This window comes from Somniosus microcephalus, chromosome 3 (assembly GCF_052327205.1).
Source record: "Somniosus microcephalus isolate GS21.2 chromosome 3, FLI_Smic_1.0, whole genome shotgun sequence".
Classification (NCBI taxonomy): domain Eukaryota; kingdom Metazoa; phylum Chordata; class Chondrichthyes; order Squaliformes; family Somniosidae; genus Somniosus; species Somniosus microcephalus.
In genome coordinates, this window is record NC_140989.1 from 240,439,579 (window position 1) to 240,467,087 (window position 27,509).

At 44.6% G+C, this 27,509-nt stretch overlaps 1 protein-coding gene across 1 annotated transcript in view; it reads left to right on the forward strand.

Annotated features, from left to right (window-relative positions):
* Nucleotides 1-556: 556 nt before the first annotated feature.
* lhx4 (LIM homeobox 4) overlaps nucleotides 557-27,509 on the forward strand; it is a 423,339-nt gene continuing 396,386 nt past the window's right edge. The window contains exons 1-2 of the mRNA XM_085978002.1: nucleotides 557-746; nucleotides 6,495-6,684. Of these exons, the coding sequence (XP_085834128.1) occupies nucleotides 557-746; nucleotides 6,495-6,684 (380 nt within the window). The remainder of the gene's footprint in view (nucleotides 747-6,494; nucleotides 6,685-27,509) is intronic.

The following is a 27,509-nucleotide window of genomic DNA, read 5'->3' on the forward strand; positions in this document are numbered from 1 at the left end:
CCAAAGGGTTGTCATCAGCAAATCTGACAGCTTCCATGAGCTGATCTCCAACTTTCACTCCTCCCTCTATCTGATTAAACATTTCACTTGCCATTGCTTCTACATACACGTTGGCCAACACAGCTGACAAGCAGCATTCTTGTCGCACTGCACTTCCAATCACTCCTGGATCTGACTTTCCATCTGCCACCCTGACACTTGCAGTTTGTCCCATATACAAAGCCTTTATCCGGCGTCTATCTCTCCGATACACACCAATATTCTTTAGTATCTCCATTAGTTTGATCCAGGTCGCTCTACTGCAGCCCTTTTCAAAATCTATAAAGGAAATGCACGCCTCTCGATTATGTCCCTTACGCCTCTGGCACAGAACTCTCATTATCACTATTGCCCCACGTGTTCATTGCCAAGATATTTTGCTGATAAATTTTCATAAGCCTGCAATAGTTGAACCAGACGAGACAATTTAAATATCTGGGGAGTATAATGACTGAAGATGACAGACGTACCAAGGAGGTGAAAGCTAGGATACAATGGGGAAAGTTGCATTTCATAGATGGAAGAGAATATTGACCCGAGAACTGAAAAGAGACCGAAGACAAGATTAGTGAAGAGTTTGATGTGGCATGTGGTGCTGTACGATGTTGAAACGTGGACGCTGAGGAGAGAGCATGTTGAGCTTCTAAAGAGCTTTGAGATGTGGGTTTGGAGACACAAGGAGAAAATAAAGTGGACAGATAAGAAAGGTAATGAGGAGGTGTTGGCAATGATACAAGAAGATGGTAGTTTGATTGATGTTATCAGAATGAATTGGATTGGGCATCTGCTAAGAGGAGAGGGGATGATGAAAGAGGTGATAGAAGGACGGGTGGAAGGATAAAGACCAAGAAAGCGGAAAAGAAGGATGCTTTTGGACCATCGGGAAATATAGGACGTCGTGTGGAGAATTGCAGAGAGAAGCACAAGCCAGAGTGGTTTGGAGAGGGAAGAATTCAGCCAGAACCTGCATTATGCAGGCCAGTGATGATAATGGCGATGAGGAGGTTTTCTGAATAGAAGTGAAATCAGTTCATCCGAAGCTGCTTACGACTACTAACACAACTGGAGCTGTTGGGCCCTAACAATTTTTATTTTATAACTTTGGTTGCATAGAAAGTTCAAATCTATATTTTGCTGTGACTCTATCCTTCTGTTACCTGCTTATTGCCATTGGTATTAATAATTGCATTATTATTCATGTAACGGGGACAATACAAACTGATAAAATGCCTCACTAGGAGTATATATGTGGTTTATATCGAAGTTTATTATCTGTATGTGTATGGTATGTCGCCAGCTATGTCTGCATGTATACATTATGTGTGGTTTGATATATTCCATATATGGTATGCCTGTATGTGATTACAGTGTATGTCCAAGTATGTATTACACATGGTTAATTGTTTATGGTATACACCTAAGTATCTCAGTATGTATATGGTATATGCCTGTATCTATATATTATATGTGGGCTGCTGTTAACAAGTCACAAACGGACTGCACTATTCTTTTACAGCAAAACACAATCTCTTTTTAAAATATTTGATTCAACTTGTAGGCTAGCATAAGTTTTTATTTAACAAATAATAACCTGAGGTAAGTATACATTTATGTCAGAAATAAATCAACAATCAATTATTATCTCAACTGATTAACAACAACATCTTGCATTTATTTAGCTCCTTTAATGTGGTAAAATGCCATAAGATGCTTCACAGAGGTAATGTCAAAAATGGACACCCAGTCAAAAATTGAGATATTAGGATGGGTGAGCAAAAGCTTGCCCAGAAAGGTAAGCTTTAAGGAGGGTCTTAGAGGATGAGAAGGAATGGAGAGATAGAGGGAGGGAATTCCAGAATGTGGGGCCTAGAGGAGCTGAAGGCATGGCCGCCAGTGGTGGGATAAAAGGAGGGGGGATGTACAAGAGACCAAACTGGAGGAGTGGAGAGTTTTGCAGGGCAGGGGGATTGTAGAGTTGGCGGAAGTTACAGAAATTGGAACTGGCAAGGCCATGAAGGGATTTAAACACAATGATGTTAAGTTGGAGGTGTTGTGATAGAATATAGGTGAGTGAGGAGCGTCGTGATGGGTGAGTGGAATTTGGTGTGGGATAGGATACAGGCTATAGAGTTTTGAATGAGCTAAGGTTTACAGATTGTGGACGATGGGAGGTGGGCCAGGAAAGCATTATCAAGTCTGGAAATGATAAAGGCATGTACAAAGTTTCAACAGCAGATGGCTTAGGCAGGGGCAGTAGTGGGTGATGTTACAGAGGTGGAAGCAGGCAGTATTTATAATGGAGGGACTATGGAAAAGCTCAGCTCAGGTTAAAAAGGATGTCAAGGTTTTAAACAGTCTGGTTCTATCTGAGACATTGACCTGGGAGGCAGATGGAAATAGTGGTAAGCGTACGGAGTTTGTGGTGGGACCAAAGAAAATGGTTCTGATCTTCCCAATGTTAAGCTGGAGGAAATTGTGGCACATTTAAAACTGGATGTCCAACAGGCAGTCTCACAACACGTGGCAGTGGATAGGTCAAGAGAGATGCGGGAGAGGTAGAGATTGGTGATGTCAGGGTATATGTATAAGTGGACCTCATGATTTCAGATGATGTCACCAGGGAGCAATAACAACAACTTGCACTTATATCGCATCTTTGATGTAGTAAAACATCCCAAGGTGCTTCACAGGAGGGTAGTCAGACAAAAATTGACACAGGGTCAAGGAAGGAGACATTAGGACTGGTGACCACATGCTTGGTCAAAGCCGTCGGTTTAAAGCAGAGTCGTAAAGGAGGAGAGAAGTAGCGAGGCGAAGAGGTTTAAGGAGGCAACTCCAAAGCTTAGGGCCCAGACGGCTGATGACGGCCGCCAAGGGTGAGGTGAAGGGAGTTGGGATGCACAAAAGACCTGGATTGGAGGAAGAGGCGATCCTTGGGGGATTCCTGAGGTAAAGGTGAAGGTATGGGTGTGGGGAGGGAAGCCATTGCCAGAGATGCTCTGGCTATGATTGGATAGGCAAGGGTGCATCCTTCAAAAATCACCTGGACTAATGCAGGCTGACGGAACTGGGGCTGCAGAGCACACCCAATAAGTGAATGCTTTAACCACAAGAAGTGGCATTAGGACAGATTGACAGTGACTGAAAATATAAGACTTAATTCTACACTGTGTAAGTATCCGAACATGGATGATTTTGATTTTGCCCCGAATTAAGAATCTATCAGCAAAAGAAAGTAAACCAGTGCTTTCGGTTTGGGAGAGGAACTTATGGCGCGCACAAGTATACTGCGGCTTTAATGAGTTCCACTCAGTGAACAGAACCAAGAATAGGTGGTGCATTGATTATAATGAAGCCCCAATTTATGGAGATCCCGCCCACCGAGACCCAATTATCTCCTCTTATGGCAAAGTCGCGCCCCTGGAGGGGGCACCCTCGGTGCCTGATTGGCAGGTGGGAGCCGATGATGTCATGATGTGTTGGACTGACTGTATGATAGAGATCTGGATGTATCAGTGAGAAGGGAATCCCGCATCAACCCAGGCACTGGAGCAGTGGATTTATTTATTGATATCTGTACGGATCCGTTTGGAAGACAGGCCTGAATTATATTGTGTATATCTATTTTTTTTTTGTTAAAAATTTGTTCTTTGTTGGGGGAGGGGGAGGATTTCGTTTGGAAAATGATGCAAAGTGCAGCGATCGCCACAGAGAGTCCTGGGAAAGGAGTTCAGGAGCTGTTGGGAGTCACAGTGCAACGTAAGGACCTTTCAGTACAGGGACGCTTAAAGCCGCGGGACGCCTTTTTGCGACCGGTCCACCTGTCAATTGCATACATTTCAGAGCCAAGCGACCAGGAGAGCTGAGCCTGGACCAGGGTGCTGGGTAAATGCATTTCGTGGCGAGGGGGGGGGGGGGGGTGCATGGGAAAGAGGGGGGTTGTAGAAAGATATATCAGAGGGAAATAAGATGGATGGCTAACTGCAGGAATTCGAGCAAGCAATTAAAATGTATTTTTAGGCTGCAGTATAAGTAAGGCCCAGATAAAGAGGGCACGTTGACAGATTAATGTTGACAATTGCGATATAAACCCTGCGTTGGGGTAATGGCGTGAGTGTTGCAACTTTATCGTTCGGAGCGCTAGAGACGGTAGGAGATATTTTAATTTTAACTGTGGTTTCCGGTTACATAAATCACCTGTTATTAAGTCCACTGTGCCAGGAATGTCCGTGAACCGAGAGCGCTCCCGTTGAAATGAGAATATGACAGCATTAGGGGAGTCCGGTTGAGATATACCTTGGAGGCAGCGCTCACTGCACTGTTCCCCATCCCTGTGCAGTTAGGAGCAAAGTCGGTGCCAACTTCAGTCAGCCAACGCTGCAGAAAGACTGTCATTTCAGCCGAAATTACTGATGGACTCGGCAGATGTATATTTAACCGGCTGAAAAGATTCAGTAATTGGGGCACCAGATTTAATATACACTGGCAGCAGGGGAACATACTGATCTGCTCCGGTGCTAAGTGACAAGTGAGGTCGAGGTGTTGGAGAGCAGGGTGAAGTGTCTAACTGTGGTAACTGTGTGTCAGAGTGAGGATACTGTACTCATCTAACGCCAGGACTCTGCAACAGGGGCACCCGTCGCTGATGACGAGCCGCCTGGTACAAATATTTAAAGAGCATGGCTAAATGGTCTTAACAATTTTATCTACAGGCTATCTGCCAGTTTCAATCGTGTGTCGCCAAGGCCTGTTGATAGCCTGTGGCATGTCATTAACCTCTCCCTAGCTGAAAGGAGGAAATATATTGATACATAAAATTCTAATATTAAACAGGGTCCTAATCATTTATTGGTAAATAGGTAAAATGCCAAGCGAAATACACTCACAGCAAGACGGTGGGGGTACTCGTGTCGAGACTGGGATCAGACGGTTGGGGGATTTTGCACTTACAATGTATCTAATAGAGAAAAGTGGATAGAAATATGTGTTTAGTTACTATTTGCAGCGAAAGCGTTATCCGTTTAGCTGATTGCAGTTGGAAAGGGCAAGGCTGTCGACCTCTCAGTGAATAGAACCAAGCGGCAACATTTATTTATTTACACCAAGCGAGCTGCTCAGTTCCGTGGAAAAATTGGAAAGAAATTCAGCCTAAAGCTAAACGTATTTAAACCCCTGCACGTGTCCGCCATTTGGGAGGAACTGTGCCTGTATGAAACCCTAAAAAACGTATTTCAAAATCTCAATCACGTTCCATTTCCAAGCCAAGTTCATTTGTTTTATTAATATTTCTCTGCTTTCAAGGCCATGCCGGGTTTCGCTGTCAGTACCTTTGTAATGGAACAAGTTTATTCCACAGTGATACACCACTGCAAAGTAATTCCCAGTCCCAACACTCAGCTTCCTACAGATACTCCTCATTTTGGTCAACGTAACTGTTCGTTAATTTAAAATAGTTGTAAAAAAATAACTCATCTGCGAGTTCCAAGGTATTTTCTGCCAGAACACGGCTAAATTCAAGGTGTAAGTGTTTGTGGAAGAGGTGGGATTGGACACTGGAACATTATAATTATCTTTATGCTCCCATTTAGAGTCAATAGGGGCATTCTGTCCACGTTTTCTAATTTTAGACAGCGTCCCACTCCAATCATTTCTCTCCCTCATCCTTCATTTTTCTCTCTCACTCATATAACTCTTGTCAGTATCAATTGAAAGGCTGTATTTCTTGCCTGTAACATGCCGATATATTTTAGTTGCTGTTCCCATTTTGTAGTTAAAAGTATTTAAATCAGAAATTGCCAGACGCTAAGTATTTCAATCGGCCGAATATTGTCTGTTGAAATTACGGAGTATCTTCGAGCCACAGCTACGCCAAGTCTGTTTTCCAAAATCAGAATGCACTTGTACTGCAGCCCATATTCCACAGGGTTCCCGCTGGAAGGAGCGCGCACCTTTCTGTAAACCGCGAATTAGGAAATGCTGCGTTTCACTGGTACCTGCGCTCGATAGCAATCCGGTCTGAAGATGAGAGGGAAAGTGTATCATAATACAGTGGGACATCTGAAAAGTTTAACCTTTCAATAGAACTGATATTCTCGGAGTAATAACTGCCCTGTTAATCCAAATCAACTCCGACTTACTGATCTGGATAAAATCCCTCAATAGGCACCAGCTTTATTTTGCAGTCAGTGGGTTTACCATCAGCTCGACTTTTGAATGGATGACCGGCTTCTCTCCTTGTTTACTGTTTGTCGTTCACATTCTATCTATCTATCTATCTTCTTGTATACATGTCTTTTTGCCACCTTCATTATTTTCTTCTGAGACTTATTTTCCCTTGTTATGTTCTGTTCTTGTGTTTGATTCCTACCCTTCTCTCGTTCGCTCTCACATGTATAATTTCTCCCCCGCCCCCAATATCGGGGATACTACTGTTGCTCTGCCGGTTTGTTAACTTCCCTTCCTCTCCTTTGCAGAGATCCCGCTGTGTGCAGGCTGCAACCAGCACATCCTGGATAAGTTCATCCTGAAGGTGCTGGACCGATCTTGGCACAGCAAGTGCCTGAAGTGTGCTGACTGTCAGGTCCAGCTGGCAGACAAGTGTTTCTCCAGGTCCGGCGACGTTTACTGCAAGGAAGACTTCTTCAAGTGAGTCAGCTTCGGGCTGCATGTAGCACGGCCAACGGACAGCGTGGCCCAGCAAGCACCTCACTCAGTGCCCATCCCCATCACATCCGCGGCATTGGCCGTGCCCAGGTGACCCTGGAGAGGGGGCATGCGGTGCCCCCGGCACATTTGGGACCTTCCGCGACCAGTGGGCACCGCAGGGTATAGAGGGGATCATTGATATTTATAACAGCATTGTGATTTAATTATTATTTATCGCTGCATTTAGCACAGTTATTATTGTGTATTATTATACTGGTGGTGCCCTAGGGCACTTGCCATAATATTTTATGTTTCTGCCTTGCGAGTTGCCCCCCAGTGTCACCCCTACAGGTTGACGAGAGAAAGGCCCATTCCCCTTCACGTCAGTCGCCACTTGGCGTTGTTATGTAGAAATTCGGATCTATAAACCCACCCACCAATCTCGGTTCAAGCAAAACACTGCCTTGGTCACACACGCAATTTTCATACGGTCTTTCCCATATTAACACCGGCTTGTAAAATATCGCATTTGTTAATGTTCGATGTCAGTAGTTGTGTTCTAGATTTGTTTTACTGTACGAATGCAGACAAGTATCAGTGAGTTGTGCAGTCTATATATTTACAGTGAGGGACACTGTTGGAAGTAGAGATCAGATCAACACATGCTCCTTCGATACTGACCGCCCATACAGGGGCAGTCCGCATTAGTTTAAATGTACAGCCGGTGTGTTACATTGAGTGCTGTGTTGCCCTCATTCTGTTTCATATAAGTTCTTTCCAGCTAGAAAAGCAGGACAAAACGCACAGGCTGCTGTTAGATCAGAAAACAGTTAAAGAGGGGCGGGACTGTTTAAACAACAAGTCACAACAGAGAGGGGCGGAATATGTCTTGTCAGAGGGCAAGGAGAGACCTGCTTATACTGGATAAGAGCGCAATATGTGAATAGGTTAGACCGAAATCAGATAATTGACCAGATAGTATCTGATAGATACCGAGCGGAGTACTCACTTTGGGCTGGGGTACAGGGGGCGGGGGCACGAAGCTAGAGTGAATGGTACTTTCTGAGGACTTGGGATGGTTTGTACCAATATTACAGGTTATTATGGGATGGTTCTCATCAATATTACAGGACCTGTTGTATAAATATTATGGGGCGGATTGTATCAATATTCTGCGGTTTCCGTGCCTAGGATTTTGTACAATTAACAATTATTTGGATGCGGTTTGCCAATGTGAGAAGCTGGTCTGGTAATGAATCCGTCTCCTCGTGTCTGAGATTTTCCTGACCTTTATTAATAGTGGGACGCTGATTAACGAACATATATTCAGCAGTTTGGCTCTGTTGTAGAGGCCTGTCATCTTACAAAACAAGTCCTGTGGCACAGAAAAAACACCACAATCTTCACCTTTAGAGAGAAAGCGCCGAGACCAAGGAAAGGACATCGAAAAAGGAAATGTGGCTTGTTCTCGGAAGAATGGTCTTAAATCTGACCGTGAATGTTTCAGCTACAGCTACTTTGTACACAGCAAACATCGAAATATTGAATTAATATTTCTGATAGAAAGTAAACAACTCAAAACGCTGGTTTTATGTGTGTATATATAGATATATATGTATACACACAGATAGAGATATGTACATCGAGAGATAACGAGATATTTACATAGATATATAGGTATAAAGATATAAATAGAGATAGTTATAGCGATAGATAGATAGAGAGATAAATAGAAAGATAGATAGATATAAAGATATGATAAAGAGATATAGAGATAGTTATAGCTATAGATAGATAGAGAGAGAGATAAATAGATAGAGATAGATAGATAGATATGATAAATAGAGATAGTTATAGCGATAGTAGATAGATAGATAGATAACATTTTAATATACTTTTGCTTTTCCAAATGCTGTTACCAGTCGCATAATCACCGTAGGCGGGCTAGATATGACAGAAAAGGAGTGCAGCCGGCAAGATTTGCAGACTTCATACCTGACAGCTGGTATATTGTGACTGTGAGAGAGAACTGGTGGTCTGTGTTGATTTTGAAGAGGCTTTTGTGGAATTGAAGGTCGAAAATTGTCAGTACCGTACTTAAAAAAAGATGTTGGCTTTAAACTGGGACCTACATTCGTTGCCTTGTATTTGGGATCACAGTGTGCAGACCCATCCTTGTCATTTCAGTTATTATCCTACAAGTAAAATACAGTTACCATACCTATTTATTAAAGAAAATGTTTCAAAGCCCTCTACCCCTGTCTGCCAGTGTTGCGTTTGGTCTTTTCAGCTCAGGTTAGATTGTAAAAATCTCACTATTTGTTCTTGCCGTTCTGTGGAGTTTTCTCTCTCTCTCTCTCTCTCTCTTCCTGTGATGCATTTTGTTGACCCAAATACTGAAGATTAACTTCTGCGGGTTTCCCACCGAATTACACTGAAAATCCGAACGCTTAATCACCCCACCAAACAGCATCTGTCCACTCTCAATGCAGCCGTGTCCACGCCGCGTCCCCTGGTCTTAGTTGAAACATATATTGAAATAAAGGTGTATTTTTTTTAAACGCAGACTGTTGTAAATTGACAAATGCACCTTTTTTCCTGTAAAGGCAACGTTGGCCCTTCACTGTTTAAGCTGGGGTGGAGCAACGGTCGGAATATTGTCGGATCTTTGTTAAACGAGATTAAACCGGCGTGTTGTGCAATTTCTGTGTAACTGCGGCTGGACTGTTACTGGGGGTTGGATTCTATATTGAAATTGGAGTGATCTTTAATTCGGAATATTGTACCATTGCTCTTTAAACCGAGATATTGTGTGAGCACTGATTAAATTCGGGAGGGTCTTTTAACCGGGATATTTTATGATATTGCCCCCTAAATTGAATCATTCTAAAAAGGGGATATTGTCCAGACATTGTTTAATCTGGACTCGTTTTAAAACAGCAATATCAAGTGATCTTTGTTTAAATCTGAGTGATCTTTAAAGCGGAATATTGTGTGGTCTCGGGAGTAGGTGCGAGGGGTTTTGAACAGATTGACGTGTAGCTGTATGGCAATGGGTGTGCACTTGCCACATTTTTATTTGGAATTTAACATTAGGAATTGAAAATCCCGCTTTCAACGGCCTAGAAAACCAGAAATCGGAGATTACCTTGTGAAAAACATTTCTATAAAATCCCTTCGGTGTTTTTTTTGATATAATTAACCCTTCATTGTGCCGTCCGCGGTTATTTTGGAAAGAGGATAGTGCAATCCGTCACTGTACCAGCCGCATTAAGCCAGGTAGTAAAACAGTCTGGGATTCCCACTCCATTGAAAACAGGCTCCAAATCTGCCAGCGATACTTCCCTTTTGAAAAATCGCAACAAAAAAAATGGCAAATAAAACCCCATTTATGACTTTTATCAGACGTGTTAAAATTACAAGAAAACGAAATGTTTTACAAAAATACCAGTTGGAATTTCTAATGCATGCTAATTTCTGCTCAATTTCAGCCGCTTAAAACTGATATTGGAGTCCACGAGCCGTTGGAATAAAAAGCCTGCGGGTTTATATATTATACAGCTGTGTAACCCCGTCAGATATTCTATGGTCTGGTACCATCATTTCATCCGGTTAGACGCGTCAATCTTAAACGACATAAAAATATGAGGTTCGGTTATACAGAAAAGTAACCCCGAAGTAATATCTGACAATATACATAACAATTTCCTACTCAATGGCAACGAATCTTTAAACTAAAACGAATGTTGGTAACAATTATTTTATAACCCCTGGATTGTAAGCGAGAATCCTGGAGTGCACCCTGAAAGACATTCGATCCTGAGACAGAAGAATGAAATACAATCTAATAATGATATGGAATCTAAATCAAATAACTCAGTAAAGTGTGAGCTGGATTTGATGGCGGAAGTGTGAACTAGAATTGAGGGAGAAGTGCGATTAATTTGAGGGTGAAGTGTGACTGAATTTGAGGGTGAAGTGTGACTGGATTTGAGGGTGGAATGTGACTGGATTTGAGGGTGAAGTGTGACTGGATTTGAGGATGAAGTGTGAGCTGGATTTGAGGGTGAAGTGTGAGCTGGATTTGAGGGTGAAGTGTGAGCTGGATTTGAGGGTGAAGTGTGACTGGACTTGAGGGTGAAGTGTTACTGGATTTGAGGGTGAAGTATTACTGGATTTGAGGGTGAAGTGTTACTGGATTTGAGGGTGAAGTGTGACTGGATTTGAGGATGAAGTGTGAGCTGGATTTGAGGGTGAAGTGTGAGTGGATTTGAGGGTGAAGTGTGAGCTGGATTTGAGGGTGAAGTGTGACTTGACTTGAGGGTGAAGTGTGACTGGACTTGAGGGTGAAGTGTTACTGGATTTGAGGGAGAAGTATTACTGGATTTGAGGGTAAAGTGTGACTGGACTTGAGGGTGAAGTGTTACTGGATTTGAGGGTGAAGTGTGAGTGGATTTGAGGGAGAAGTGTGAGCTGGATTTGAGGGTGAATTGTGACTGGACTTGAGGGTGAAGTGTTACTGGATTTGAGGGTGAAGTATGACTGGATTTGAGGGTGAAGTGTGACTGGATTTGAGGGTGAAGTGTGAGTGGATTTCAGGGTGAAGTGTGAGTGGATTTGAGGGTGATGTTTGATTGGATTTGAGGGTGAAGTTTGAGTAGATTTGAGGGTGAAGGGTCAATGGATTTGAGGGTGAAGTGTGAGTGGATTTGAGGGTGAAGTGTGAGTGGATTGGAGGGTGATGTGTGAGTAGATTTGAGGGAGAAGTGTGAGTGGATTTGAGGGTGAAGTGTGACTGGGTTTGAGCGTGAAGTGTGACTGGATTTGAGGGTGAATGAGTGGATTTGAGGGTGATGTGTGAGTGGATTGGAGGGTGAAGTGTGACTGGATTTGAGGGTGAAGTGTGACTTGATTTGCGGGAAAAGTGTGAGTGGATTTGAGGGAGAAGTGTGAGTGGATTTGAGGGTGAAGTGTGACTGGACTTGAGGGTGAAGTGTTACTGGATTTGAGGGTGAAGTATTACTGGATTTGAGGGTGAAGTGTTACTGGATTTGAGGGTGAAGTGTGACTGGATTTGAGGGTGAAGTGTGAGTGGATTTGAGGGTGAAGTGTGAGCTGGATTTGAGGGTGAAGTGTGACTTGACTTGAGGGTGAAGTGTGACTGGACTTGAGGGTGAAGTGTTACTGGATTTGAGGGAGAAGTATTACTGGATTTGAGGGTAAAGTGTGACTGGACTTGAGGGTGAAGTGTTACTGGATTTGAGGGTGAAGTATTACTGGATTTGAGGGTAAAGTGTGACTGGATTTGAGGGTGAAGTGTTACTGGATTTGAGGGTGAAGTGTGAGTGGATTTGAGGGAGAAGTGTGAGCTGGATTTGAGGGTGAATTGTGACTGGACTTGAGGGTGAAGTGTTACTGGATTTGAGGGTGAAGTATGACTGGATTTGAGGGTGAAGTGTGACTGGATTTGAGGGTGAAGTGTTACTGGATTTGAGGGTGAAGTGTGAGTGGATTTGAGGGTGAAGTGTGAGTGGATTTGAGGGTGATGTTTGATTGGATTTGAGGGTGAAGTTTGAGTAGATTTGAGGGTGAAGGGTCAATGGATTTGAGGGTGAAGTGTGAGTGGATTTGAGGGTGAAGTGTGAGTGGATTGGAGGGTGATGTGTGAGTAGATTTGAGGGTGATGTGTGAGTGGATTGGAGGGTGAAGTGTGACTGGATTTGAGGGTGAAGTGTGACTTGATTTGCGGGAAAAGTGTGAGTGGATTTGAGGGAGAAGTGTGAGTGGATTTGAGGGTGAAGTGTGACTGGGTTTGAGCGTGAAGTGTGACTTGATTTGCGGGAAAAGTGTGAGTGGATTTGAGGGAGAAGTGTGACTGGATTTGAGGGAGAAGTGTGACTGGATTTGAGGATGAAGTGTGAGCTGGATTTGAGGGTGAAGTGTTACTGGATTTGAGGGTAAAGTGTGACTGGACTTGAGGGAAAAGTGTGAGTGGATTTGAGGGTGAAGTGTGACTGGATTTGAGGGTGAAGTGTGACTGGATTTGAGGGTGAAGTGTGAGTGGATTGGCGGGTGATGTGTGAGTAGATTTGAGGGAGAAGTGTGAGCTGGATTTGAGGTTGAAGTGTGAGTGGATTGGAGGGTGAAGTGTGAGTGGATTTGAGGGGGAAGTGTGACTGGATTTGAGGGTGATGTGTGAGTGGATTGGAGGGTGAAGTGTGACTGGATTTGAGGGTGAAGTGTGACTTGATTTGCGGGAAAAGTGTGACTGGATTTGAGGGTGAAGTGGGACTGGACTTGAGGGTGATGTGTTACTGGATTTGAGGGTGAAGTGTGAGTGGATTTGAGGGAGAAGTGTGAGTGGATTGGAGGGTGAAGTGTGACTGGATTTGAGGGTGAAGTGTGACTTGATTTGCGGGAAAAGTGTGAGTGGATTTGAGTGTGAAGTGTGAGCTGGATTTGAGGGTGAAGTGTGAGTGGATTTGAGGGTGAAGTGTGAGCGGATTTGAAGATGTAGTGTGACTGGATTTGAGGGTGATGTGTGACTGGATTTGAGGGTGATGTGTGACTGGATTTGAGGGTGATGTGTGAGCTGGATTTGAGGGTGAAGTGTGAGTGGATTTGAGTGTGAAGTGTGAGCTGGATTTGAGGGTGAGGTGTGACTGGATTGAAGGGTGAAGTGTGAGTGGATTTGAGGGTGAAGTTTGAGTGGATTTGAGGGTGAAGTGTGAGTGCATTTGAGGGTGAAGTGTGAGTGGATTTGAGGGTGAAGTGTGACTGGACTTGAGGGTGAAGTGTGACTGGACTTGAGGGTGAAGTGTTACTGGATTTGAGGGTGAAGTGTGACTGGACTTGAGGGTGAAGTGTGAGTGGATTTGAGGGTGAAGTGTGAGTGGATTTGAGGGAGAAGTGTGAGTGGATTTGAGGGTGATGTTTGATTGGATTTGAGGGTGAAGTGTGAGTGGATTTGAGGGTGAAGTGTCAATGGATTTGAGGGTGACGTGTGAGTGGATTTGAGTGTGAAGTATGAGCTGGATTTGAGTGTGACGTGTGACTGGATTTGAGGGTGAAGTGTGACTGGTTTTGAGGGTGAAGTGTGAGTGGATTTGAAGGTGTAGTGTGAGTGGATTTGAGGGTGAAGCGTGACTGGATTTGCGGGTGAAGTGCGACTTGATTTCCTTGTGAATTGTGAGCTGGATTTGATTGTTAAGTGTGAGTGGATCTGAGGGTGAACTGTGACTGGATTTCATTGTGATGTGTGAGCTGGATTTGATGGTGATGTGTGAATGTATTTGTGGGTGAAGTGTGACAGGATTTGAAGGTGAAGTGTGACTGGATTTGAGGGAGAAGTGTGATTGGATATTAGGGTGTTGTGTGATTCGGTTTCAGTGTGAAGTGTGAGTTGAATTTAAGTGTAAAGTGCGACTGGATCTGAGGGTGAAGTGTGAGTGGGTTTGAGGGTGAAGTGTGAGTGGATTTGAGGGTGAAGTGAGACTGGATTTGAGGGTGAAGTGTGAGTTGGGTTTGAGGGTAAAATATGACTGATTTGAGGGTGAAGTGTGACTGGATTTGAGGGTAAGTTGTGAGCTTGATTTGAAGAGGAAATGTGACTGGATTTGAAGGTGAAGTGTGACTATATTTGAAGGTGAAGTGTGACTGGATTTGAGGATGAAGTGTGAGTGGATTTGAGTGTGGTGTGAGCTGGATTTGAGTGTGAAGTGTGACTGGATTTGAGGGTGAACTCTGACTGGATTTGAGGGTGAAGTGTGAGTGGATTTGAGGGTGAAGTGTGAGTTGGATTTGAGGGTGAAGTGTGAGTGGATTTGAGGGAGAAGTGTGACTGGATTTGAAGGTGAAGTGCAACTGGATTTGAGCTTGAACTGTGACTGGATTTGAGGGTAAAGTTTGACTGGATTTGAGGGTGAATATTGACTGGATTTGAGGGTGAATTGCCACTGGATTTGAGGGTGAATATGACTGGATTTGAGGGTGAAGTGTGACTGGATTTGAAGGAGAAGTGTGACTGGATTTAATTGTGAAGTGTTACTGGATTTGACGGTGAAGTGTGATTGGATTTGAGGGTGAAGTTTGAGTGAATTTGAGGGTGAAGTGTGAGTGCATTTGAGGGTGAAGTGTGAGTGCATTTGAGGGTGAAATGTGACTGGATTTGAGGGTGAAGTTTGAATGGCTTTGAGGGTGAAGTGTGACTGGATTTGAGGGTGAAGTGTGAGTGAATTTGAGGGTGAAGTGTGACTGGATTTGAGGGGGAAGTGTGACTGGATTTGAAGGGGAAATGTGACTGGACTTGAGGGTGAAGTTTGAATGGATTTGAGGGTGAAGTGTGTCTAGATTTTGGCGTGAAGTGTGACTGGATTTGAAGGTTAAGTCTGAGTGGATTTGAGGGTGAGGTGTGAGTGGATTTGAGGGCAAAGTGTGAGTGGATTTGAGGGTGAAGTGTGAGTGGATTTTTAAGGGAAGGTGAGTGGATTTGAGGGTGAAGTGTGAGTGGATTTGAGGGTGAAGTGTGAGTGGATTTGAGGGTGAAGTGTGAGTGGATTTGAAGGGAAGTGTGACTGGATTTGAGGGTGAGGTGTGATTGGATTTGATTGTGAAGTGTGACTGGATTTGATGGTGAAGTGTGACTGGATTTGAGCGTGAATTGTGAGCTGGAATTGAGGGTGATGTGTGATTGGATTTGAGGGTGAAGTGTGAGTGGATTTGAGGGTGAAGTGTGATTGGATTTAAGGGTGAAGTGTGACTGGATTTCATTGAGATGTGTGAGCTGGATTTGAGGGTGAAGTGTGACTGGATTTGAAGGAGAAGTGTGACTGGATTTGATTGTGAAGTGTGAGTGAATTTGAGGGTGAAGTGTGAGTGAATTTGAGGGTGAAGTGTGAATGGATTTGAGGGTGAAGTCTGATTGGATTTGAGGGAGAAGTGTGACTGGATTTGAGGGTGAAGTGTGAGTTGGATTTGAGGATAAAATATGACTGGATTTGAGGGTGAAGTGTGAGTTGGATTTGAGGATAAAATATGACTGGATTTGAGGGTGAAGTGTGAGTGGACTTGAGGGTGAAGCGTGAGTTTATTTGTGGGAGAATTGTAAGTGGATTTGAGGGTGAAGTGTGACTGGATTTGAGGGTGAAGTGTGAATGGATTTGAGGGTGAAGTGTGACTGGATTTGAGGGTGAAGTGTGACTGGATTTGAGAGTGAAGTGTGACTGGATTTGAGGGTGAAGTGTAAGTAGATTTGAGGGTGAAGAGTGACTGGATTTGATTGTGAAGTGTGACTGGATTTTAGAGTGACGTGTGACTGGTTTTGAGGGTGAAGTGTGACTGGATTTTAGAGTGAAGTGTGACTGGATTTGTGGGTGAAGTGTGAGTGGATTTGAAGGGAAGTGTGAGTGGATTTGAGGGTGAAGTGTGACTGGATTTGAGGGTAAAGTGTGAGCTAGATTTCAGGGTGAATAGTGACTGGATGTGAGAGTGAAGTGTGACTGGATTTGAGGGTGAATAGTGACTGGATTTGAGGGTGAAGTGTGACTGGATTTCAGGGTGAAGTGTTACTACATTTGAGGGTGAAGTATGATTGGATTTGAAGGTGAAATGTGACTGGATTTGAGGGTGAAGTGTTAGTGGATTTGAGGGTGAAGTGTGATTGGATTTGAGGGCGACGTGTGAGTGGATTTGAAGGGAAGTGTGCGTGGAATTGAGGGTGAAGTCTGAGTGGATTTGAGGGTGAGGTGTGAATGGATTTGAGGGTGAAGTGTAACTGGATTTCAGTGTGAAGTGTGAGCTGGATTTGAGGGTGAAGAGAGACTTGGTTTGAGGGTGAAGTATGACTGGATTTGAGAGTGAAGTGTGAGTAATATTTGAGGGTTAAATATGACTGGATTTGAGGGTGAATTTTGAGTGTATTTTTGGGGGATGTGTGACTGGATTTGAGCGTGAAGTATGACCGGATTTCATTGTGAAGTGTGAGCTGGATTTGAGGGTGAAGTGTGACTGGATTTGAGGGTGAAGTGTGAGTGGGTTTGAGTGTGAAGTACGAGTGGATTGGAGGGTGAAATGCGAGTGGATTTGAGGGTGAAGTTCGACTGGATTTGAGGGAGAAGTGTGATTGTATATTGAGGGTGAAGTGTGACTGGATCTGAGGGTGAAGTGTGACTGGATTTGAGGGTGAAGTGTGACTGGATTTGAGGGTGAAGTGTGAGTTGGATTTGAGTGCTAAATATGACTTGATTTGAGGGTGAATTGTGAGCTGGATTTGAGGGTGTATTGTGAGTGGACTTGAGGGTGATGTGTGAATGGATTTGATGGTGAAGTGTGACAGGATTTGAGGAGGATGTGTGACTGGATTTGAGTGTGATGTGTGAGCGGATTGAGGGTGGAGTGTGAGTGGATTTGAGGGAGAAGTGTGACTGGATTTGAGTGCGAAGTATGACTGGATATGAGGGTGAAGTGAGAGTGGATTTGAGGGTGAAGTGTAAGTGGATTTGAGGGTGAAGTGTGACTGGATTTGAGGGTGAAGTGTGAGCGAATTTGAGGGTGATATGAGTGGAATAGAGGGAGCAACATGAGGGTTATGAGGGTGAATTGTGAGTGGATATGAGGGTGAAGTGTGACTGGATTTGAGGGTGAAGTGTGACTGGAATTGAGAGTGAAGTATGAGTGGATTTGAGAGTGAAGTGTGAGTGGATTTGACGGTGAAGTGTGACTGGATTTGAGGGTGAAGTGTGACTGGATTGGAAGGTGAAGTGTGAGTTGAATTTGAGTGTGAAGTGTGACTGGATCTGAGGGTGAAGTGTGACTGCATTTCATCGAAGTGTGAGCTGGATTTCAGGGGGAAGTGTGACTGGATTTGAAGGTGAAGTGGGAGTGGATTTGAGGTTGAAGTGTGACTGTATTTGAGGGTGAAGTGTGATTGGATTTGAGGGAGAAATGTGAGTGGATTTGAGGGTGAAGTGTGAATGGATTTGAGGGTGAAGTGTGACTGGATTTGAGGGTGAAGTGTGACTGGATCTGAGGGTGAAGTGTGACTGGATTTCATTGTGAAGTGCGAGCTGGATTTCAGGGGGAAGTGTGACTGGATTGAGCATGAATTTTGCATGGATTTCAGGGTGACATGTCAGTGGATTTGAGGTTGAAGTGTGACTGGATTTGAGGGTGAAGTGTGACTGGATTTGAGGGTGAAGTATGAGTGGATTTGAGGAAGAAGTGTGACTGGATTTGAGGGTGAAGTGTGACTGGATTTGAGGGAGAAGTGAGTGGATTTGAGGGTGAAGTGTGACTGGATTTGAGGGTGAAGTGTGACTGGATTTGAGGGTGAACTGTGACTGGATTTGAGGGTGAAGTATGAGTGGATTTGAGGATGAAGTGTGACTGGATTTGAGGGTGAAGTGTGACTGGATTTGAAGGAGAAGTGTGACTGGATTTGATTGTGAAGTGTGAGTGAATTTGAGGGTGAAGTGCGACTGGATTTGAGGGTGAAGTCTGATTGGATTTGAGGGAGAAGTGTGAGCTGGCTTTGAGGGTGAAGTGTGAGTTGGATTTGAGGATAAAATATGACTGGATTTGAGGGTGAAGCGTGAGTGTATTTGTGGGAGGATTGTAAGTGGATTTGAGGGTGAAGTGTGACTGGATTTGAGGGTGAAGTGTGACTGGATTTGAGGGTGAAGTGTGACTGGATTTGAGAGTGAAGTGTGACTGGATTTGCGGGTGAAGTGTGAGTAGATTTGAGGGGGATGTGTGACTGAATTTGAGGGTGAAGTGTGACTGGATTTGAGTGCGAAGTATGAGTGGGTATGAGGGTGAAGTGTGACTGGATTTGAGGGTGAAGTGTAAGTGGATTTGAGGGTGAAGTGTGAGTGGATTCGAGGGTGAAGTGTGACTGGATTTGAGGGTGAAGTGTGACTGGATTTGAGGGTGAAGTGAGTGTGAATTTGAGGGTGATATGAGTGGAATAGAGGGAGTAACATGAGGGTTATGAGGGTGAATTGTGAGTGGATATGAGGGTGAAGTGTGACTGGATTTGAGGGTGAAGTGTGACTGGGATTGAGTGTGAAGTGTGAGTGGATTTGAGGGTGAAGTGTGAGTGGATTTGAGGGTGAAGTGTGACTGGATTTGAGGGTGAAGTGTGACTGTATTTCATCGAAGTGTGAGCTGGATTTCAGGGGGAAGTGTGATTGGATTGAGGGTGAAGTGTGCGCTGGATTTGAGCGTGAATTTTGAGTGTATTTGAGGGTGAACTGTGTGGATTTGAGGGTGAAGGGTCAGTGGATTTGAGGTTGAAGTGTCAGTTGGTTTGAGGGTGAAGTGTGACTGGATTTGAGGCTGAAGTGTAACTGGATTTGAGGGTGAAGTGTGACTGGATTTGAAGATGAAGTGGGAGTGGATTTGAGGTTGAAGTGTGACTGTATTTGAGGGTGAAGTGTGATTGGATTTGAGGGAGAAGTGTGAGTGGATTTGATGGTGAAGTGTGAGTGGATTTGAGGATGAAGTGTGGCTGGATTTGATGGTGAAGTGTGACTGTATTTCATTGTGAAGTGTGAGCTGGAATTCAGGGGGAAGTGTGACTGGATTGAGGGTGAAGAGTGCGCTGCATTTGAGCATGAATTTTGCATGGATTTGAGGGTGAATTGTGATTGGATTTCAGGGTGACGTGTCAGTGGATTTGAGGGTGAAGTGTGACTGGATTTGAGAGTGAAGTGTGACTGGATTTGAAGGTGAAGTGTGACTGGATTTGAGGGTGAAGTGTGACTGGATTTGAGGGTGAAGTGTGACTGGATTTGAGGGTGAAGTTTGACTGGATGTGAGGGTGAAGTGTGACTGTATTTCATTGTGAAGTGTGAGCTGGAATTCAGGGGGATGTGTGACTGGATTGAGGGTGAAGAGTGCGCTGCATTTGAGCATGAATTTTGCATGGATTTGAGGGTGAAGTATGAGTGGATTTGAGGATGAAGTGTGACTGGATTTGAGGGTGATGTGTGACTGGATTTGAGGGTGAAGTGTGACTGGATGTGAGGGTGAAGTGTGACTGAATTTGAGGGTGATGTGTGAGTGGATTTGACGGTGATGTGTGAGTGAATTTCAGGGTGAAGTCTGACTAGATTTGAGGGTGAAGTTTGACTGGATTTGAGGGTGGAGTTTGACTGGATTTGAGGGTGAAGTGTAAGTGGATTTGAGGGTGAAGTGTGACTGGATTTGAGGGTGAAGTGTGAGTGAATTTGAGGGTGATATGTGCGGAATAGAGGGAGCGATATGAGAGTGAATTGGGAGTGGATATGAGGGTGGAGTGTGACTGGATTTGAGGGTGAAGTGTGACTGGATTTGAGGGTGAAGTGTGATTGGATTTGAGGGTGAAGTGTGACTGTATTTCATTGTGAAGTGTGAGCTGGAATTCAGGGGGAAGTGTGACTGGATTGAGGGTGAAGTGTGCGCTGCATTTGAGCATGAATTTTGCATGGATTTGGGGGTGAATTGTGATTGGATTTCAGGGTGACGTGTCAGTGGATTTGAGGTTGAAGTGTGAGTTGTTTTGAGCGTGAAGTGTGACTGGATTTGAGGGTGATGTGTGACTGGATTTGAGGGTGAAGTGTGACTGGATCTGAGGGAGAAGTGTGAGTGGATTTGAGGGTGAAGTGTGACTGGATTTGAGGGTGAAGTGTGACTGGATTTGCGGGTGAACTGTGACTGGGTTTGAGGGTGAAGCATGAGTAGTTTTGAGGGTGAAGTTTGACTGGATTTGAGGGTGAAGTGTGACTGGATTTGAGGGTGAAGTGTTGGTGGATTTGAGCGTAAAGTGTGAGTGGATTCGAGGGTGAAGTGTGACAGGATTTGAGGGTGAAGTGTGACTGGATTTGAGGGTGAAGTGTGAGTGAATTTGAGGGTGATATGTGTGGAATAGAGGGAGCAATATGAGGGATATGAGGGTGAATTGTGAGTGGATTTGAGGGTGAAGTGTGACTGTATTTCATTGAAGTGTGAGCTGGATTTCAGGGGGAAGTGTGACTGGATTGAGGGTGAAGTGTGTGCTGGATTTGAGTCAATTTTGAGTGGATTTGAGGGTGAACTGTGAGTGGATTTGAGGGTGAAGTGTCAGTTGATTTGAGGTTGAAGTGTGAGTTTGTTTGAGGGTGAAGTGTGACTGGATTTGAGGGTGAAGTGTGACTGGATTTGAAGGTGAAGTGTGACTGGATTTGAGGGTGAAGTGTGACTGGATTTGAGTGTGAAGTGTGACTGGATTTGAGGGTGAAGTGTGACTGGATTTGAGGGTGAAGTGTGACTGGATTTGAGGGTGAAGTGTGACTGGATTTGAGGGTGAAGTGTGACTGGATAGGAGTGTGAAGTGTGACTGGATTTGATGGTGAAGTGTGACTGGATTTGATGGTGAAGTGTGACTGGATATGAGTGTGAAGTGTGACTGGATTTGAGGGTGAAGTGTGACTGGATTTGAGGGTGAAGTTTGACTGGATTTCAGGGTGAAGTGTGACTGGATTTGAGGGTGAAGTGTGACTGGATTTGAGGGTGAAGTGTGACTGGATTTGAGGGTGAAGTGTGACTGGATATGAGTGTGAAGTGTGACTGGATTTGAGGGTGAAGTGTGACTGGATTTGAGGGTGAAGTGTGACTGGATTTGAGGGTGAAGCGTGACTGGATTTGAGGGTGAAGTTTGACTGGATTTGAGGGTGAAGTGTGACTGGATTTGAGGGTGAAGTGTGACTGGATTTGAGGGTGAAGTGTGACTGGATTTGAGGGTGAAGTGTGACTGGATATGAGTGTGAAGTGTGACTGGATTTGAGGGTGAAGTTTGACTGGATTTGAGGGTGATGTGTGACTGGATTTGAGGTAGAAGTGTGACTGGATTTGAGGGTGAAGTGCGACTGGATATGAGTGTGAAGTGTGACTGGATTTGAGGGTGAAGTGTGACTGGATTTGAGGGTGAAGTGTGACTGGATTTGAGGGTGAAGTGTGACTGGATTTGAGAGTGAATTGTGACTGGATTTGAGGGTGAAGTCAGACTGGATATGAGTGTTGAAATGTGACTGGATTTGAGGGTGAAGTGTGACTGGATTTGAGGGTGAAGTGTGACTGGATTTGAGGGTGAAGTTTGACTGGATTTGAGGGTGAAGTGTGACTTGATTTGAGGTTGAAGTGTGACTGGATTTGAGGGTGAAGTGCGACTGGATTTGAGGGTGAAGTGTGACTGGATATGAGTGTGAAGTGTGACTGGATTTGAGGGTGAAGTGTGACTGGATTTGAGGGTGAAGTGTGACTGGATAGGAGTGTGAAGTGTGACTGGATTTGATGGTGAAGTGTGACTGGATATGAGTGTGAAGTGTGACTGGATTTGAGGGTGAAGTGCGACTGGATTTGAGGGTGAAGTGTGACTGGATATGAGTGTGAAGTGTGACTGGATTTGAGGGTGAAGTGTGACTGGATTTGAGGGTGAAGTGTGACTGGATAGGAGTGTGAAGTGTGACTGGATTTGATGGTGAAGTGTGACTGGATATGAGTGTGAAGTGTGACTGGATTTGAGGGTGAAGTGTGACTGGATTTGAGGGTGAAGTGTGACTGGATATGAGTGTGATGTGTGACTGGATATGAGTGTGAAGTGTGACTGGATTTGAGAGTGAAGTGTGACTTGATTTGAGGGTGAAGTCAGACTGGATATGAGTGTTGAAATGTGACTGGATATGAGGGTGAAGTGTGATTGGATTTGAGGGTGAAGTTTGACTGGATTTGAGGGTGAAGTGTGACTGGATTTGAGGGTGAAGTGTGACTGGATTTGAGGGTGAAGTGTAAGTGGATTTGAGGGTGAAGTGTGAGTGGATTCGAGGGTGAAGTGTGACTGGATTGAAGGGTGAAGTGCGACTGGATTTGAGAGAGAAGTGTGACTGGATTTGAGGGTGAAGTGTGACAGGATGTGAGCGTGATGTTTGACTGGAATTGAGGGTGAAGTGAGTGGATTTGAGGGTGAAGGGTGAGTGGATTTGAGGGTGAAGTGTGAGTGGATTTGAGGGTGAAGTGTGACTGGATATGAGTGTGAAGTGTGACTGGATTTGAGGGTGAAGTGTGACTGGATAGGAGTGTGAAGTGTGACTGGATTTGATGGTGAAGTGTGACTGGATTTGAGGGTGAAGTGTGACTGGATATGAGTGTGAAGTGTGACTGGATTTGAGGGTGAAGTTTGACTGGATTTGAGGGTGAAGTTTGACTGGATTTCAGGGTGAAGTGTGACTGGATTTGAGGGTGAAGTGTGACTGGATTTGAGGGTGAAGTGTGACTGGATTTGAGGGTGAAGTGTGACTGGATATGAGTGTGAAGTGTGACTGGATTTGAGGGTGAAGTGTGACTGGATTTGAGGGTGAAGTGTGACTGGATTTCAGGGTGAAGCGTGACTGGATTTGAGGGTGAAGTTTGACTGGATTTGAGGGTGAAGTGTGACTGGATTTGAGGGTGAAGTGTGACTGGATTTGAGGGTGAAGTTTGACTGGATTTGAGGGTGATGTGTGACTGGATTTGAGGTAGAAGTGTGACTGGATTTGAGGGTGAAGTGCGACTGGATATGAGTGTGAAGTGTGACTGGATTTGAGGGTGAAGTGTGACTGGATTTGAGGGTGAAGTGTGACTGGATTTGAGGGTGAAGTGTGACTGGATTTGAGAGTGAATTGTGACTGGATTTGAGGGTGAAGTCAGACTGGATATGAGTGTTGAAATGTGACTGGATTTGAGGGTGAAGTGTGACTGGATTTGAGGGTGAAGTGTGACTGGATTTGAGGGTGAAGTTTGACTGGATTTGAGGGTGAAGTGTGACTTGATTTGAGGTTGAAGTGTGACTGGATTTGAGGGTGAAGTGCGACTGGATTTGAGGGTGAAGTGTGACTGGATATGAGTGTGAAGTGTGACTGGATTTGAGGGTGAAGTGTGACTGGATTTGAGGGTGAAGTGTGACTGGATAGGAGTGTGCAGTGTGACTGGATTTGATGGTGAAGTGTGACTGGATTTGTGGGTGAAGTGTGACTGGATTTGAGGGTGAAGTTTGACTGGATTTGAGGGTGAAGTGTGACTGGATTTGAGGTTGAAGTGTGACTGGATTTGAGGGTGAAGTGCGACTGGATTTGAGGGTGAAGTGTGACTGGATATGAGTGTGAAGTGTGACTGGATTTGAGGGTGAAGTGTGACTGGATTTGAGGGTGAAGTGTGACTGGATATGAGTGTGATGTGTGACTGGATATGAGTGTGAAGTGTGACTGGATTTGAGAGTGAAGTGTGACTTGATTTGAGGGTGAAGTCAGACTGGATATGAGTGTTGAAATGTGACTGGATATGAGGGTGAAGTGTGATTGGATTTGAGGGTGAAGTTTGACTGGATTTGAGGGTGAAGTGTGACTGGATTTGAGGGTGAAGTGTGACTGGATTTGAGGGTGAAGTGTAAGTGGATTTGAGGGTGAAGTGTGAGTGGATTCGAGGGTGAAGTGTGACTGGATTGAAGGGTGAAGTGCGACTGGATTTGAGAGAGAAGTGTGACTGGATTTGAGGGTGAAGTGTGACAGGATGTGAGCGTGATGTTTGACTGGAATTGAGGGTGAAGTGAGTGGATTTGAGGGTGAAGGGTGAGTGGATTTGAGGGTGAAGTGTGAGTGGATTTGAGGGTGAAGGGTGAGTGGATTTGAGGGTGAAGTGTGACTGGATTTAATGGTGCAGTTTGACTGGATTTGAGGGTGACGTGTGACTGGATTTGAGGGTGAAGTGTGACTGCATTTGAGGGTGAAGTGTGACTGGATTTCAGGGTGAAGTATGAGTAGATTTGAAGTTGAAGTGTGACTGGATTTGAGGATGAAGTGTGAGTAGATTTGAAGGTGAAGTGTGAGTGGATTTGAGGGTGAAGTGTGAGTAGATTTGAGGGTGAAGTGTGACTGGATTTGAGGGTGAAGTGTGACTGGATTTGTGGGTGAAGTGTGACTGGATTTGAAGGAGAAGTGTGACTGGATTTGAAGGTGAAGTGTGACTGGATTTGACGGTGACGTGTGAGCTGTATTTCAGGGTGAATTTTGACTGGATTTGAGTGTGAACTGTGAGCTGGAATTGAAGGTGAAATGTGATTGGACTTGGGGGTGAAGTGTGACTGGAATTGATGGTGAAGTGTGAGTGGATTTGAGGGTGAAGTGTGAGTGGATTTGAGGGTGAAGTGTCACTGGATTTGAGGGTTATGTGTGAGTGGATTTGATGATGAAGTGTGAGCTGGTGTTGAGGGTGAAGTGTGAGTGGATTTGATGGTGAATTGTGACTGGATTTGAGGGTGATGTGTGAGTGGATTTGAGGGTGAAGTGTGACTGGATTTAATGGGGCAGTGTGACTGGATTTGAGGGTGACGTGTGACTGGATTTGTGGGTGAAGTGTGACTGGATTTGAGGGTGAAGTATGACTGGATTTGAGGATGAAGTTTGAGTAGATTTGAAGGTGAAGTGTGAGTGGATTTGAGGGTGAAGTGTGACTGGATTTGAAGGTGAAGTGTGACAGGATGTGAGCGTGATGTTTGACTGGATTTGAGGGTGAAGTGTGACTGGATTTGAGGGTGATGTGTGACTGGATTTGAGGGTGAAGTGTGACTGGATTTGAGGGTAAAGATTGACTGGATTTGAAGGTGAAGTTTGACTGGATTTGAGGGTGAAGTGTGACTGCATTTCAAGGTGAAGTATGCCTGGATTTGAGGGTGTAGTGTATGGATTTGAGGGTGAAGTGAGACTGCATTTGAAGGTGAAGTGTGAGCTCGATTTGAGGGTGAAGTGTGAATGGATTTGAAGGTGAAGTCTGAGTGGATTTGAGGGTGAAGTGTGACTGGATTTGAAGTTGAAATCTGACTGGATTTGAGGGTGACGAAAGACTGGATTTGAGGGTGAAGTGTGACTGGATTTGAGGGTGAATTGTGACGGGATTTGAGGGTGAAGCCTTTGTAGATATGAGGGTGAAATGTGAGTGGATTTGAGGGTGAAGTGTGAGTGGATTTGAGGGTGACGTGTGAGTGGGTTTGAGGGGCAAGTGTGAGCTGTATTTGGGTGTGAAGTGTGAGTGGATTTGAAGGTTAAATGTGAATGGATTTGAGGTGAAGTGTGAGTTGATTTGAGGGTGAAGTGTGAGTGGATTTGAGGGTGAATTGTGAGTGGATTTGAGGGTGCATGGTAAGTGGATATGAGGGTGAAGTGTGACTGGATTTAATGGTGCAGTTTGACTGGATTTGAGGGTGACGTGTGACTGGATATTTGGGTGAAGTGTGACTGGATTTGAGGGTGAAGTGTGACTGGATTTGAGGGTGAAGTGTGACTGGATTTGAGGATGAAGTGTGAGGAGATTTGAGGGTGAAGTGTGACTGGATTTGAGGGTGAAGTGTGACAGGATGTGAGCGTGATGTTTGACTGGATTTGAGGGTGAAGTGTGACTGGATTTGAGGGTGAAGTGTGAGTGGATTTGAGGGTGAATTGTGAGTGGATTTGAGGGTGAAGGGTGAGTGGATTTGAGGGTGAAGTGTGACTGGATTTGAGGGTGAAGTGTGACTGGATTTGAGGGTGAAGTGTGACTGGATTTGAGGATGAAGTGTGAGGAGATTTGAAGGTGATGTGTGAGTGGATTTGAGGGTGAAGTGTGACAGGATGTGAGCGTGATGTTTGACTGGATTTGAGGGTGAAGTGTGACTGGATTTGAGGGTGATGTGTGACTGGATTTGATGGTGCAGTTTGACTGGACTTGAGGGTGACGTGTGACTGGATTTGAGGGTGAAGTTGATTGGATTTGAGGGTGAAGTGTGACTGGATTTGAGGGTGAAGTATGAGTAGATTTGAAGTTGAAGTGTGACTGGATGTAAGGATGAAGTGTGCATAGATTTGAAGGTGAAGTGTGAGTGGATTTGAGGGTGAAGTGTGAGTAGACTTGAGGGTGAAGTGTGACTGGATTTGCGAGTGAAGTGTGACAGGATGTGAGCGTGATGTTTGACTGGATTTGAGGTGAAGGGTGAGTGGATTTGAGGGTGATGTGTGACTGGATTTAATGGTGCAGTTTGACTGGATTTGAAGGTGACGTGTGACTGGATTTGAGGGTGAAGTGTGATTGGATTTGAGGGTGAAGTGTGACTGGATTTGAGGGTGAAGTGTGAGTAGATTTGAAGGTGATGTGTGACTGGATTTGAGGGTGAAGTTTGACTGGATTTGAGGGTGACGTGTGACTGGATTTGAGGGTGAAGTGTGACTGGATTTGAGGGTGAAGTGTGACTGGATTTGAGGGTGAAGCGTGACTGGATTTGAAGGAGAAGTGTTACTGGATTTGAAGGTGAAGTGTGAGCTGTATTTCAGTGTGAATTTTGACTGTATTTGAGTGTGAACTGTGAGCTGGAATTGAAGGTGAAATGTGATTGGATTTGAGGGTGAAATGTGACTGGAATTGATGGTGAAGTGTGAGTGGATTTAAGGGTGAAGTGTGAGTGGATTTGAGGGTGAAGTGTGAGTGGATTTGAGGGTGAAGCGTGAGCTGGTTTTGAGGGTGGAGTGTGACTGGATTTGAGGGTGAAGTGTGACTGGATTTGAGGGTGAAGTGTGAGTGGATTTGAGGATGAAGTGTAAGTAGATTTGAGGGTGAAGTGTGACTGGATTTGAGGGTGAAGTGTGACAGGATGTGAGCGTGATGTTTAACTGGATTTGAGGGTGAAATGTGACTGGAATTGATGGTGAAGTGTGAGTGGATTTAAGGGTGAAGTGTGAGTGGATTTGAGGGTGAAGTGTGAGTGGATTTGAGGGTGAAGCGTGAGCTGGTTTTGAGGGTGGAGTGTGACTGGA